The sequence below is a fragment of the Telmatherina bonti genome (genome assembly GCF_933228915.1).
Source record: "Telmatherina bonti genome assembly, chromosome: 2".
NCBI lineage: Eukaryota > Metazoa > Chordata > Actinopteri > Atheriniformes > Telmatherinidae > Telmatherina > Telmatherina bonti.
Window position 1 is genome coordinate 24,152,254 of NC_136620.1, and position 15,750 is coordinate 24,168,003.

The window sequence follows — 15,750 nt, forward strand, 5'->3', positions numbered from 1 at the left end:
GTAGAAGGTAACCAATCACCGAACATAATCCCCCAGTACGTCACAAGGATTTCAAAGTAGAAAAAACTCTTTAAAACGACGCATTTTTCGTCGCCATGGAAAGAGAGAGTGCTGAACTCAAACTCAAACATGTTTAGGTGATTAAAAAACAGTGTCGTTCACATGTCTGATGAGGATTCAACACTGTAACACTGTAGAAAGCTCAGAAAACTTGAAATACCATAATAGGACCCCTTTAATATCACCTGAGGGTTTGTGTTTACGTTGTTTCATTTTCAAAGATTTGGAACACAGTTGCTGCATGTTTACTAGGGCTGTGACGATATGCTTTAGCCCCAATTCAATTGTATTCCGATTTCTTGGGTGCCAATTCAATTTAAATTGCGATTTTCATGATTCCTTGATATTGCTGATTTTTATTGACTTAAAACAAATTTTAAAAAATCTACAAAACTTTTATTTGCTTGTCATTTTTCTTGATTTCAATTAGCAAAAAACAACACAGTAGCCAGATCATTCTACTGCTACAATGCCCAAGAAGACAAGTAAAAAGATCAATAAAAAAACATAATGACAAAAATCTTATAATGGCTTATTTTAATTAATTTGGGGGAAAAAAAAAAAAAAATTATATATATATATATATATATATATATATTCATTATAACAATATATTTTAAAATTGTGAAGCAAAAATCCCGATATTCGATTTTTTGACGTGATTTTCCCACCCCTAATGTTTACTTTAAAAAAAACAAAAAAAAAACTATACTATACCTTTGGTGCAGAATTCTTTTGTCTACCAAGCTTTAAAAAGCAAAGATTTTTTTTCTTTTTTGTTTAGCAGTATAAATAGATCCAACAGCCAATGAAGTTCTGCACATAATCACATACAAAGTTGGAGACAATGTTTGACATAAGCTACTTAACATGCAGCAGAATGTGAAGATTTTTTTTCTTTTTGAGAAAAAAAGATTGGAAAGACAATTTGTGAACATCTTTTCCAATTAGAGTTGTGAGTATTAGACTTGTGAGCATTTGTCTGCTCACTTCTTTCATAGACCTCCATTGGTATGGAGTGGACAACGAGATGGAATTTATAAACAACTACTTATAAAAATATGTGTTTTTACTTCCTTCTTTCCACTTTAAGATAATTCAGAAAAAAACATGTAATTTTATTCTACATCTTTTCTTAGGGTTAAACTGAAAGGATTTGATAGATTATAGATTTAAAAATGAGAAACATCACTTTAAACTTGCTTAAACATAAATTCCTTTCATAAATATTATATGATTACTATATGTGATTGATTGATCAATGATCTCCCTGAAAATTGTCACGATGTGTCCAACTGTTAACGACAGTCACAGGGCATCACTGATATATCGCCATCTATCAAGAGGCTCACAGAAAGTTGACCACTTGAGTTCAACTTCATGACTCATCGTTAAACATATTTCACCATCACCAAGGTAACAGGTATTCCTTAGCAACAAGAGCATTGTCCTCCACTCTCAATATTAAGGCGTGGGTATCAGACCACGGGTGTCCTTCAGCTCCACTCCTCCACTCTCAAGGTGCCATCTCTATTTCTGATTGATTCATTGCTCATCCCTCTCTCTCTCTTTCTCTCTCTCTCCTTCTTGGCCCGTGTCAGCAAGACAGCTGACTCATTCTCTCCTCTCCTCCAGAGGCTCCGTCTGCGTGCACAACTTAGATCTCACCGCTATTTTCAGGATGCAGTCTGACGTCACAGGCTGCAATGCCCCCACATCACAGTCTGTAGCTGCACAGTATGGCTATGCAGGATTCTCTTTCCATCTGCCACCAATCAATACACTGTACTATGGTTCATTGTGCAAGTGGCTGTGAGTGGCAATGTTAAACCTATAATTTAGCTTTAGATGTATTTTTTGCCTGCTCCCACAAAGATACAAAAGCAGGTACCACATTAGTCCCACAGCATTCAAATAAGAGAATTTTGCATCCATGCAAATTGGCAACAGACTGCTGCTAGCCTCAAGCAGAGCTGGGGAATTAAGTTACGAGTCATATTAGTGTGGAAGTGGCTGTTGGAGATGACCTGACTATGTCAGTCAATTACACAAATAAAGCTAACAACATCAAACAATTACCACTGCAGTGGAAGTAGCTTCAGATCCATTGTGGCTGAGCTCAAACCTTTATTCTTAAAATTAAACCTTGCAGATTTCTAAACCCATTGCATTAATTACTTCGTACTGATGTTGCATTAAACAGTCATCAAAAAAGGGATCCATCCAAATATGATGGACTTGGATAAGTAAATATTTTCTGAATAGTAGAAACAGACCAATCCTACAACTTCCTCTAATTGTGAGGAGAAAAGTAATTGCAGTATCACATCAGCATGCGATGCAATTTATTGATTCATTCATATGCACCCATTTGCAGCTGAAGATGTACAAAACTTGATTCAATTTTGAAAGATGTAAAATACAGTTTAAATTCCAGGGGTGCCCAAGTCTGGTACTCAAGCTCCACCACCCTGCAATTTTTAGATTTCTCCTTCTCCAACACAACTGAATCAAATGGCTGAATTCCCTCTTCAGCATGTCATCCAGCTCTGCAGAGGCCTGGTAACAAGCCATTTATTTGATTCAGGTGTGTTGAAGAAGAGTTGCATCTAAAAGTTGAAGGATGGTAGATCTCGAAGACTGAATTTGGGCATCCCTGGCTTATACTGGTTATACAGTTTGTCTTTCAATATTGTTGCAATATAGTTACTGTTATTATTATATTATTCACAGGGATAAAACAAAGATTCAGTCATAAAAGCTATGCTATGCTAGCAAATTCTGATAATATCTCAGGACCATTTTCTTCATATGACTCCCACTTGCTGCCACTGATTTCTGAACTGCAACATGTAGTCCCCAAAACCCCCTGATTGATTACACATTCTTAACATTGACTTTTTTGGTTTCTTCTTTTCTGTTTACGATGTAAAATATTTTCACAGTAGAAAAACTTGTCATTCTGTGTCATTTTCCCAGACTTACTTTTGCATAGAAAAGCCCTGCTTTAATCTTTTTCAATTCAATCCTTGACGCTATGGCTAAAGCCTAAATCTAGAGTTTATTTTTAACTGCTATTTCCCATTCACAGCAACTTTAAAACTGCCCGTTCCTGTGAGATTTGTGGGACACCAATCTGGATTCAGCCCTCAAGTTGCAATGCAACACAGTGACTTTGAAGCTAGTGGTCAGTTTGGCATTTGACACCCTAATTTACAAAGACTGAATTGAATGTTAGTGAAATTCAGCATAGGCTGCCAGTGGATACAAGTCCACACACATTGTATTGACTGAACTATATGCTAGATGCGTTAAATGATGCATACTGCTGCAGTCATAATGCAAATGCACAAAGATGAGAAACAACACAAAATCAATGCACACTCTATACAAAAGCCCTGCAGCTTGCACAAGTGAGGGGGTGTTCATGAGACCCACATTTATAATTGTATGGAAAACACTTTGAGAAAACAAAATGTGTGGAACAGTGCTCCACTTTTCTGGCAGGCTGCAGATGTGAACTTGTGACACAACTGTGCAAGACAAACAATATGGCTGCATACAGAGACCAGCATCCATATTGGCAAAGTATATCCACACCAGGACAATAACACTGTTACTGTGTCTTGTCTATGCCACCCAACTGTGGTGACTAAATGTGCTTCTTAGCCTTGAGGTTCAAATTTTACATTGCAGGGTAAAGAGATAGTCAACTCCATATCTAACACAGAGCAGCTGAGAATTAGCTTTACCTTTAATTATGAAGTGCACTTCATGTTTTATATTGAGACCTTCTCCCTCTATAGAGCAATTGTTTACTCCGTTCTGTATTTATGCATTCCAATGACGTAAGCAAACCACAAAACCCCATACTGTAACATCCGCCCACAGCAAACGAGAACATCCACAAGCCGCCATGTTCATGTCTGTAAAGCACTCCCTTGAACACAGGGTACTGCCACACAAAAGCCAGTGACAGCTGCTCCTGACAGCGGACTCACATTTTATGTGATGTTGATATCATTAAGTACTATGAACACATCCAACTTCACCTCCAATACCAAAGTTGTATAACCTGAAGTTCAGACAGTCCAGCTGCAAAACTGTAGCAAGTTTTATCTGATGTACAACTGAAGCAGTTAATGGGAACTTTTGTGTTGTCTTCAGGCAAAATTGTCAACCATATTTGTACTGGTCCAGTTTGTCACAAAAACATGTGCTGTAAAACATCCAACTTCCCTTTGGGAGAAAAAAAAGAAAACTTTATTCACTGACAAGTTAAAGAAAATTTAAAAAGAGAAAAAAAGGGTTTCCTGGAATGTGAATGACATTGTAAATAAATCTACCATTTCAAAGGTGTGCTTGCGTGACTGCATGGGACAGTGACGTGGACCCTTTTCTGTTATAATGAATTTTTAAATGATCAAATCTATTGGATTTCTGTAGGATTGCTCAACTCATTATGAAAAAAGAAAAAAAAAACAAACATCAAATTAAAAATCTATATAACTTTATATTGAAGACACACTGTGGAACTTTTGTAGACTTTCCAAGTGTCCAATTGTCTTATATGAGAACTACTTCAGCATCCATCTTGCATCCCAACTGTGCGCTCTCTCCAGCCAGTAATAGTCTCACCTTCATGCTTGTCTTATCTCTTGATTTGTCGCTCTCTCTTTCTTTTCTTTGTCCAATAATGTCCTCTTGTATTTTTTTGCCCAATCAGCCATGGTGCGTGTTCATAATAAGCAGTGAGTTGATATCTGTTTGCTAGCATGTGAGGCGGCGCATAAAGCAAAACTCAGTTGCAACCTCATATAGCATCCCAGAAGAAAAAGTTGTGAAGTGCAGCTCCACGGCCTCTGAATGCTGCAGGGCAGCTACAGCTCCGGAAATGTCCATAATAAATGTCACAGCAACATCAAAGGAGTGCGGAGCATATAGTTTTAAGATCCACAAGTTACAAATCATGTCTTTAATTATATGAAAAACTCCCCTGGAGCTTTGTTGATAGCTACAACTCGGTTTTAATGTAGATCATGGCAATTAAAAAAAAGTGACAGAACATTATTAGTTTTCAAAGACAGGCTGTAAATTATTTCTATTAATCACTGCCAATCAAAGAGAATGTCAGCACTAATAACAGAGCTATTTAAAGCCTAGCTGTTCCTCTCAACAACAGTAATATATGCGCTAATACAGGCCTGTCATTCCAATGAGCGCTTATTTTTCCTTGTCGCCTTTAACTTGAAAATTACAGGTGTCCACTGCTTAGAATTTTTTTTTTCTTTTGTATCTCAATCTTAGCCCTTCCAAAAGCTAGAAAACTGACAGATACATTACAGTGATGGAGGTGTTTTGTCCTGATGAGATGCACATATTAACTTCAAATGGATGTCTCATAAATAGCAGAGATTATCACACTCTCTCTGGCGTGACATATCAAAGTCTGGTTGCAGTTTTCGGCTCATAAAATTAATCAGCCCCAGGAATGCAAATATAAACAAGATTTCACAGGATTAACACTGCACAAAGCTGAGCTCGGCCAAAACACTGCACATCACCATTCTGTTAAAGAGCCATTCGCCTTTCAAAAATACAGTTTAATGTACATAATTTTAAGTTGCATATGATAATTTTACCCTCTCCACAGTGAATGTGTCTTCATAGCATTGCAACTGTGAGTACCTCTACACAGCAATCTACCTTGCATGTTTTTGGAATAAGAATAAAGAGAAAATACTAAATAAATCAAAAACATCAATAAAAAAGTAGTTGACATGAAATCAGAGGACAACAGGCACATAAAATAAGCATAAAATAACAGTAATATCCCAAATGCTGTAACATCTACCTGGCTCGGAGGGCCCTGTGGCGCAGGCGGAGCACACACAAAGCCAGTCCCCATTTCTTCTTAGTGGCTAAACTTGAGCTTAACTCCATCAGACAGAGAAAAGAGGAGGAGAGCAGCATACAGAGCAAAGCTCCAGCTCTCTGCTGCAGACCGAAGGATACAGGACTGGACAGACAAGATGAACCAAGCCCTGAATTCCAACAGAAGTCACATGGTGCTGTGACACCCACCTGCTAAGGCGTCATTTCAGTGTCCAACTGAGTTTAGATTATGAGCATATAGCTACAGATGCACACAAATATAGCAAGTCATGCTGTTTCCATTTAATACACCTCTAGCACAAATAGACCAATGTATGTCACATACAGATCTGAAATGCAACACCTACACCCTATTAGTTTATTGCCCTCAGATGGCAAATAAAGAATGAAAAATTTGCTTGTTAAGACAAGTTACCAGAGAAGGCAATACTTCATGTGACTGAAATATGATAACTCTATGCCATATTCCAGGCAAAATGAGGACAAGTAACAGGACAGTATCCATAACACACCAACACCCAGGGCTGCCACCCAAAACTATGTAGTGTTAGCCAGCATCCCCAGGAAATATTCATGTCATAATAATCTGAATTAGTTATGAACTTGGCTTCAGGTCAAGAAGGTAAAATGAAGTTTTCTCGCATCTTCTCATTAGCATCTGGCATCAGTACACAAATAGAGAATCAGTGGCAATTTAATCTGACTGTCAGAACTAAGAGCAATATTTACAATAATCAAATAAATTAATAAATTAAATTAGTATCTATTTCTCACACAGTTCAAGATTTGTCCCGAGAAACAGTTTTCTTGCAAACCATCCGGCTCTTTAATTTGGAAATTGCATGGAACAACTAGTGGACATGCAACAGCCAAAAGTGCACAGTCAAATTACAGAATGAAATTCCAAATCTGATGTGGCTAAATGACATTCTAATAATACTTATTCATTAAGCTAGCATGTGACACATGTGTTTGGTTCCCATAAATAGCATTGCATACTTATGATGCTGCACAGTGCTGCTGATATACATAAAGCTTTTGATTTCTTTATAGTTTTCAGTTTGGACTGATCAGCCTGCAGAAATGTAAATAACACCCCTCTCTCTGTAAAAACTAACTGCACTGCTGCTGTTAAGTCTATGGCTTGTGTGTATCTTGTAAGAGTCCCCTCCTTTTCTTTCACACTCTTTAAGTTCCGCTTTATCACATTAAAATGCAAGAAATTTGCTGGCTCATTTGTAAATATCTAATTTAAGGACAACTTTTACTTTTTGTTTTTGACATGAACACTAACAAGGTTTTCTATGAATGATGCATCCAGTGTGTATGGAGTCAATATAACACACAAAACAACACACAAACGCTATTCAGGGAAATCCATGTAAGACTGACCCCTCTTCCTTTCCCCCCTGCGGTTAAGCACATGGTCAGAAAATCAATAATCACTAATCTGCTGTTCATCTCATTTACTCTGCTGCTAAGGTTATAGCCTCATGTCATGCAAATTTACCAAGTGAGCTTAAGTGAGTGCTTATTAGTTTGGCAGCAGCCACTAAAAACTGAAGTCTTTCTCGCTTTTCATGCAATAACAACTGACGACAGACCGGTGGTTACTTGTGCTATTTGCATATAATGGGAGCTAAACTTGGTATGGTTTACAGATTTTAGATTCAATGTGTCTAATACTGCAGTTGGACTGGATGAAATAATGTCCCCGGCTGTATACATCACTGAGCTGGAGCTGGATGTTAGTGCCAGTTTATTGCAGCCAAACTTGAGGCAATGGGTGTGAGCAAGCATGTTGAGCTGACATGTTGCAAGTTCTTCATGGGTTTAGAGCTCAACAAGTCACACCCACATAGCTGAAGTAGAAAAACACACACACACACACATGACCATGCTGCAGGAAGAGGTATAACAGTTGAACAGTGTTCTCAGACACAACAGAAGAACACTGTTCTCAGTTATGCAGCCGAGTTGGTGCGACAGGATGGAGGGTTTTGAATGGGGTTATTAAGGGTGAATATGTACATTTTTATGTGCTTGTTTATGTGCAGGTTTGACTGTGGCAGGAGACCAAATTGTGTTGCCTTTAGTGAGGATGTGTCATCTGTCCACACACACACAAAGCCACAAAAACAAAGACATGCCTCCCCACAAACACAAACAGGCCATTATCATTCCACAGCTTCAACGCTGCAGCATCAGTAGAGATTAGCCCACTGGTGACCTAGCATTACCCAACACACTGCGCAAGTCTGCAGAGAGCCATCTATCTTCGTTCACCCCCCTGCCTTGCCCCTGCTTTCCTCTTCTGTGTTTTATCTGTGTCAATCTGAGGCTTTCTCCAGAGGTTTCTGTTGGCCCTTCCTGTTCTCCACTGTCCGTCTCAATCTCAGTTTTCCTGTATGCTTTCTCCTGTCTCCTCTTCCTGGCTTTATCTTCTCCTCAACTCCTCTGTGGGGTCATCTCACTCCCAGGGCTATCACTGTGCCATGTCCCCCTGCCCACAAAATAAACTCACAACCCTGTTCCTTTGGTGCCATCTTTCACTTTTTACCCATTTCTCCCTTTTGTTTAATTTGCCAAGTATAACTTGCAGTGCGGTAGCAGTAAAGTCGACTCTTAGAGTACTAAAATACTGATGGGAGATAGCTGTGAATTCATGAGACAAACAAGGCTGAACTTCATGATAACTATCCAAGCTGCAACCAAGGACATCAAAAACTAGGTGGGAGGAGTTAAAGAGGAGTGTTTCACTTTGTTTTTCATTGGGTTTTATTCTTGAAAGAAGTCACGATGCACATGATAAACACTAACTGTCTCATGGATCGTATATGGTGACTAAAAATATAGACAACTCAAACAATTATAAGGAATGTATAAAGGCCAAAATATGTGCAATATAGAAATCTATTTGCAGCTGAAAGTCTAAAGGTCTTGTCATTTTAGAAGCATGGTGCATGTTGTTCCCACTTTAACTGAGGCGAAACAACCATGATGCTAACCAATGCAAAAATCATTCCACAACAGTCCAAAACAGTCCAAACAGTCCAGACCACTAAAATAAAAAAAAAACCACAACAAACAGCAAAAGATTAAAACATTTAAAAAGGATGTGTAAGAAGATGAAGGAGAGAAACGATGGAATGAAGATGGTGAACTGATAAAAAGCTCAACTGTGGAGAGAGAGTGATTTAATATGAGCAGCTAAAGTGCTGCAGGAAAGGCTGGAATGCTGTACATGTAAACACACTGAATAAAGAGGGAACGGACACAGAAACACACAATGCGGAACAGCAAGAGTCAAACCACTTCTTACATACATTGGTATAATTCCTGCTTCTTTATAGATAGCAGAATCTCAATGATTTGCTCTGCAATTTAGCCTCAACTACTGTACTTTCACACTGAAATGCAGTAGTGAAAGTACCGTATAATGCAGTAAAAACAGGAGAATGCGCTGTCATTGTTCATTACTGGTGAACGAACAAGATGGAAGTATCCCAACTAATGAACACACATAAGTGTATGTACACAGTGTAAGCGATGTAACCATTTTTTTTTCTCTCTGTTCTCTTTGTGTCCTTCTTCTGATGTCGCTGGTTTAACTGGTTGATGAAATGAGTATACAGCTCTCAATCCACAGTGTGTCTGCCTCTGTTGCCTCTGTGTGTGTGTCACCCTTCCTTTTCTCTCTGCCTAGCTGGCGCTGTCAGGTCTTCTGCAGCCCTGGACTGCAGACTGCCGTGAGTGGGCACATTATTAATTCACCATACAGACATACAAAGATGTCACGAAGTGATTTCAACATCTTTACACCACATCAGCAGCATCATTCAACATTGCATGTATTTTCATTTTTTCACCACATAAATACACTGTTTGACCTCTGACCCTGTGGAGCAGCTGATGATACTAAAGCACTCTCTTAAGATCAGGTGTTTGAGTACCAAATCACATGACCACTTCTTGGGGGTATCACCATGGTGACCGACACCCTGTTTGCAAGGTATCTTGTTCCTACCTAGATGCTTGACTCAGTGATTCTCATTACTGATTAACTTCATAGGATTTCACTGAGCAGTGTGTAAATTCCCACAGTCACTCTGTGGTGACACAACCGTGTAGTCTGGTTAGACTAGTTTGTAAAGCCTGAAAACTTCAGAGCAGTTTCAGTTACAAATACACATAACAGAAACTTTTAAGTATCATTGCCACATCACTAAAGGCCCTATGGAGGACAGATGATGTAACATGCATGAGGTGTCTGTTTCCATCAATCCCAAATTGAGAGGTAAAGTGAAAATGAAACAATGTGGCAGGAGAAAGGAAAGGAAAACCAATCATCTGTTTTGTTTTGTTTTTTTTTTGGAGATGAGAGTGGAGCTGGTGGCACAGTATGGATAATGGAGGCCAGAAAGCCAGACAGGCAGGGCAGGCTGGCTAGTTCACTGGCTAGCTCTCTGCCACGCTTCATTAGCTTTTGTCATGTCGAAGCATGGTTAGGGCTGCTTGTGTCTGTGTGTGTGTTTGTGTGTCGTGTGTGCATCTATAGTGATGTCGGTCAGACCAGAGAAGATGGTGGAGGCCATACAGGCTAGTCAAAGCTACAGACACAGTATGAATGTGATAGCTACTGGAAATAATATTGTCTGCTGCATGAGACTGGCTTGCTGACCAACTGGACACGTTCCAACACCCAACACTGCATCCTCTGGTGCTCCATCTGCCCTATTTTTTCTTCTCCCTTTCATCTCCTGCATTAGTCTAATCTCCCTCAGCTATTCATGCTTTTTGCTTTTTGCAAAAAATTAGTCAGTTTGAGCCTCAGCTTGTAAGAACAGATGACTTTAACTGCTAGTAAACAAGGGAAGTTACAAAGGAGGCTGATGTATGTAATGATAATCTGTGCAGCAACCAGTTACAAGAGGCTGAAATTGAATGACTTACTTGAAAGGTATAGATTGACTCTCACAAACACAGCTACACACACAGCCTTGTAAAGTATATCGATTACATGCCATTTTATCACTTGGGACATGCACAGTTTGAAGTATGTGTTGCATTTTTCACCTTACCTAAGAAGCACATTCATGTATTTCCTGAAAAATAGCTTAAGAAATGACACAGACCTAAGACGAACAGTTTTTCACAGCCGGTTTTAAAACACAACCTCAAGCCACAACTAAAACTACAGGAATTACAACCTGGCTGTGCAGCAAAGCTTTCAAACTTTTGACCTTTTGATGTTTATTTAGTCAACTTCTTTAATTCTTGGATAAGTATCTTCAAAGAACATAAGCCCTCCATCAAAGGGCAGTGGTTATAACCTAAAATGACGTACCACTGCTCCTCAAAAGAAGCTTTAAGCTGCTCACATGCGCAACACTTAAATATCTTCACACACACACACACACACACACACACACACACACACACACACACACACACACACACACACACACACACACACACACAAAGAGACACACTCCTCGTCCTCCATCTATCTCTGCCATGCCTCAAGTGCCAGGTTACAAACAAGGATCGTCTTCCTAATGCGAGTGCTCCACAAGAAATTTGTCTCAGTGCCACCTCTTGCTCTTTTCAGGCCTGTCTTGTGCATCCATTTAGTTTAATGCACATCCAATCCGCTTTGCCTGATTGTTGATAAACGTGTCTATGCACATTCAAAATAAAGCTCTCCTGAACTGTGCCTGTATTTCTGTGTGTTTGTGTGTATGTCTGGGCTCCAGATGGTGTTGTAGACAGAGACTACCATTTGTCAGAAGCCCAAAATAGATATTTTTTTTAGTTCAATTTATACTAAAATCAGAGAAAAAAGAAGAATGGGTCAGTGTGAGCCTCCTGATGTGCGACAAACATCCATCTAGACATGTCATGGTAAGTTACACGTAAATAATATATACTACCTACCAGATTGCAACAATCATTCACAACTTATCATTGAAAAACTAACACTAAATTATCTTGAAATTTTAAAAGCAAGCTACGTAGCCACCTTTATTGCTAAAAAATAAAAATAAAAATAAAAAAGTAAATATGTAAGTAGCAAAAATTAAAAAATTATTTCCATTTTTGCTTTCTGAAAAAAAAATGTGATTAGTTATACAAACAACCCTGTTATGGTTAACTGGGCAAACTCTGTACAGTGGTCATTTGAGGTGTTGGAGTTTAAGAGTGACAGCAGTGCACACTTGAGTGTAATTCATTGTTGTTACCTAGAGAATGCTGCATTATTCTTAATTACAAGCTGCTGTAACCCAAACAATAGAGGAAGCACAAAGCAGGCAAGAGTCATAAAATCGGCAAATCATGGGAACATTGGGGATTAAATATGGTATACTGAATGGTGATATAATGGTGACAAGAATCTCTCTTGCAGATCCTCTATGAGTATGACATTTTTCATCTGGTACATCCTACTTGTTGGCTCTTCACAGTGTCTCTTACTCCATGATGAGCATCACTTCTTCAGTCCAACATAGCAGCACTTTCCTCTGTGCCCAACTACCCATGTAATAATGTCTGATATTGTTAGTGCCCATTTACGTTTGCCTATCTGTGTGCTCACAGCCCAATGAGATGAGGCGTGCTGGTCTGGAGCTTGGCACAAAGTTGTGTAGATGGCAGCAGCCCATCCTGATCGCACTTGGCACATTATCAGTGGCTACCTGAGTCATGCAGTTCTCAAGCTCTTTGCCCTCTAACACCCGTCAAATCAAGCTGTTTTAACCCCTTTTTTTTTGCTGCTAAAATTGGAATGCGGGCTTTGTCTGATTAGATCTGAATGAATTTGGGTTGTTGTGTATTCACATAAGAGCACGGCACACTGTACCAAAAATTTGAGAGCATTTCTTTGAAATGAACTGGCACAGACTATCAACAACAAAGCTTTTGTTCTGAAGCATTTCATAAAGCTTTTTTTTTTTTTTTAAATCCCAGAAAAAATAAGGGGGCATGTAAATGATCTGTAAAAATAAAAACAAAACAAAATACTGTACTTACTTTGATCTCACAAGGCTACATCAGAGGGACTAACAAGGCACAAATAGGTGCAAATTATTATATCAGTGCAAATATTTGTATTTGTACTTGTACAGTGCAGATATTTGTATTTAGAAACAAGGTTGAGATGAGTAGTGGCTTCTCAACCATGGCTGGCTTCGATAAGTGGGCTTGTTATGTATAAACATCCTGCCATGGTAAATTGAAGAAAAGTTTACATTTAAGGGTTTTTTCCTGTCATGGGGCACAAGTAATTATTGTTACTGATTACAGGCAGCATGACCATGCTTTTCAACAACATTATTGTATCACTCTTTTTTTTTTTTTTTTTTTTTTAAACAATTGGCCAAAATTTGAAGGAACAGGCTGCATTTGTTGTGAAGTTGTGTGGCCTTTAACAATGTTATGCACCGAGGTGCGTCATGGGATGAACTGCTGGCTTGCATTGCTGCTGAGATGCACTACTGCTGCTGCTGGTGCTGTTGGCTGAGCCAATGTTGACGTGTGTTGACACTCTTGCTGTGTAAGCTCTGTTCTCCGGCACCACAGATTGTGTGTGCTGGTGTATGTACACAATGCATTCTCTCTCTTTTTAAAAAAAAAAAAAAAAAACATCTATAGGAGCATCAAAAGGAAGATGCGTTAACAGCATTTTGCTGTAAAGTGATGTGCATGTACTGTACACGCTCAGTTTCAGCAGCTATCTGAAATGTTACAGCAACATGCGAAACAATGAACCACTGCAACCCCCCCCCCCCCCCCCCCCCCCCCCCCCTCCCCCAACCGCCGCCACCACCACCACAGTCTATCTGCTGTGACCCAGACAATAGAAGAAACCAGCAACATAAACAGAAAAAGAAACATGGAGGTACGGACAGTGGTAGGAGGGAGCTGTGGTGAGGAATCTCAAAAGAAACCAAAAGAAAAAAACATGCGCATAGATGTATGTGAACGGAATGACAAGCATAAGGAGAGAGGCAAAGAGGAAGATGTGGTGTTACCTTTCAGGGGACGAGGATTTCTCCGAGTTCACGGACATGAGCGGTGCCTGTTAGCCGCTCTCTGGCCAAGGGACCAAAGAAGACGGCGAAATACAACTGAAAGCTGCTTTCTCTGTCCTTTTTATTTAACCGTTCTCTCCCTATCTTTGCTGTGTGTCTGAGTGCAGGAGAGGAGAGGGTTACTGCCTCCTCCTCCTCCTTGTCCTTTTCTCTCCTCCTCTTCCTCCTCTCTCTGTCTCTCCTGTCCCCTTGCTTGGAGGAGAAGAAAGGATGGAGAACAAGGGTCCACAAAGAAAAATAAAAGAGCAGCAACTGTGCAGAGCACAGACTGTCTGGGCATGCGTCTGCCTATGTTGAGGCGTATATGTGTCTGTGTGGTGTGTGTGTGTGTGTGTGTGTGTGTGCGTGTGTGAGCCGATAGAGAGCAGCAATGTCAGTCAGGCGCCCCTCCTCATACTCAAGCCTCCTTCCTCCCTCCCTTTCCTTCCTCCCTTCTCCTCCTTCACCTTGCCTCTCTTCCGACTTCCCTTGCTTTTCACTGATGCTCCTTTTATCCCTGCTCCCCTTCTGTCCTTCCTCTCTGGTGTCGCTGGTTGAACTGGGTGATGAAATGGGTACACAGCTCTCAATCCACAGTGTGTCCCTCTGTCTGTCTGTCCCACCCTTCCTTCTCTCCCTGTCTAGCTGGCTCTGTCAGGCCTTCTGCAGCTCTGCACAACAACAGAGCCCAAAGCGAACTGGAGCCTTCCACTCACTGTGTAGGCAGAGGGGTGTCGGCCTGTCAAACCACCAGAAAAACCAATGCACTTCTCCTTCAAGTACACACTCCACCCCTTATTTCTGCTTTAATTGGTCTCTTCCATCCTCTCTCTCTTTCTCTCCCAATTGCCTTATTACGACATCCTGTATCTCAGGGCAACGCTGTTCATATCTCCCTTGCTCTACCAACCCCCCGCCCCCTCCTCTGTATCTGGCATCCTCCCTCATTTTCTCCAAGCTTAATTTCCACCTCAGCCTGTTTTGCATTCTTGTATGTGTTTGCACATACATGAGTCTTTGCAGTTTCTCATCATCTCTCAGGACATATGGGTTTGCTTCTACATGAGTGAACAGCTCACAGAGTGGTAGCCAGAGGGTGTGCAATGATGGCAGGGGTCTGTGTCTATCTCTCAATCTGACCTCAATATTGTTGTGTGGGTGTGCAGAGGTATGTGTGCACTAGCAGATGCACGCGAATCTGTGACTGAAAATGCAAAGCGGGGGTTGAAGAGGCATCCTGAGGTTAATGTGACTGACTAGTAATCCAGAGGTTGTAGAGAAAAAAAGGACATGTAGCCCAGATGTTTACAGTATGTAACAGTCGGTGTTTCCTAAAATAGCATAAGACGTTGGTAGGACATCCAGAGGATTGCTGGCAGTAATATGTTTAAATGTAGGAAAGGTGGTAAGATCAGCACAAGGAGCTTTGCTTTAGGGTGTTATGGATCTAATGGATTCTGCCTCAGTGTGAAAACATATTTCACTCTATTAGGCATCTAATTTTAAAGCTTTACAAAATGACCTAATACAGTTTCAGGATGTCATACCGCTGCAAGGTTGCATGGAAAGCAGCTGATTTCATTCATTGGCCAGTTTAGTCACCTTTAGGTTAGATGCTTTTCTTACGAACATTTATTGCAATAATTCTTATCAAAGTATTCCAGGTACTCAGAGAATAAGCCATACAGACTCCGTGATGCCACAATGACAATAACATAAATAGCTT

The 15,750-nt window shown here is 40.1% G+C and overlaps 1 protein-coding gene across 2 annotated transcripts in view; it reads right to left on the reverse strand.

The window, feature by feature from the left end:
• Positions 1-14,074, reverse strand: part of srpk2 (SRSF protein kinase 2) — a 51,082-nt gene extending 37,008 nt beyond the window's left edge. For both annotated transcript variants that reach the window (XR_013771720.1, XM_079258896.1), the window contains exon 1: positions 13,986-14,074. Coding sequence is in view for 1 of the 2 variants with exons in the window: in XM_079258896.1 (XP_079115022.1) it covers positions 13,986-14,023 (38 nt within the window). In the remaining variant the exon portion in view is untranslated. The remainder of the gene's footprint in view (positions 1-13,985) is intronic.
• Positions 14,075-15,750: the final 1,676 nt, after the last annotated feature.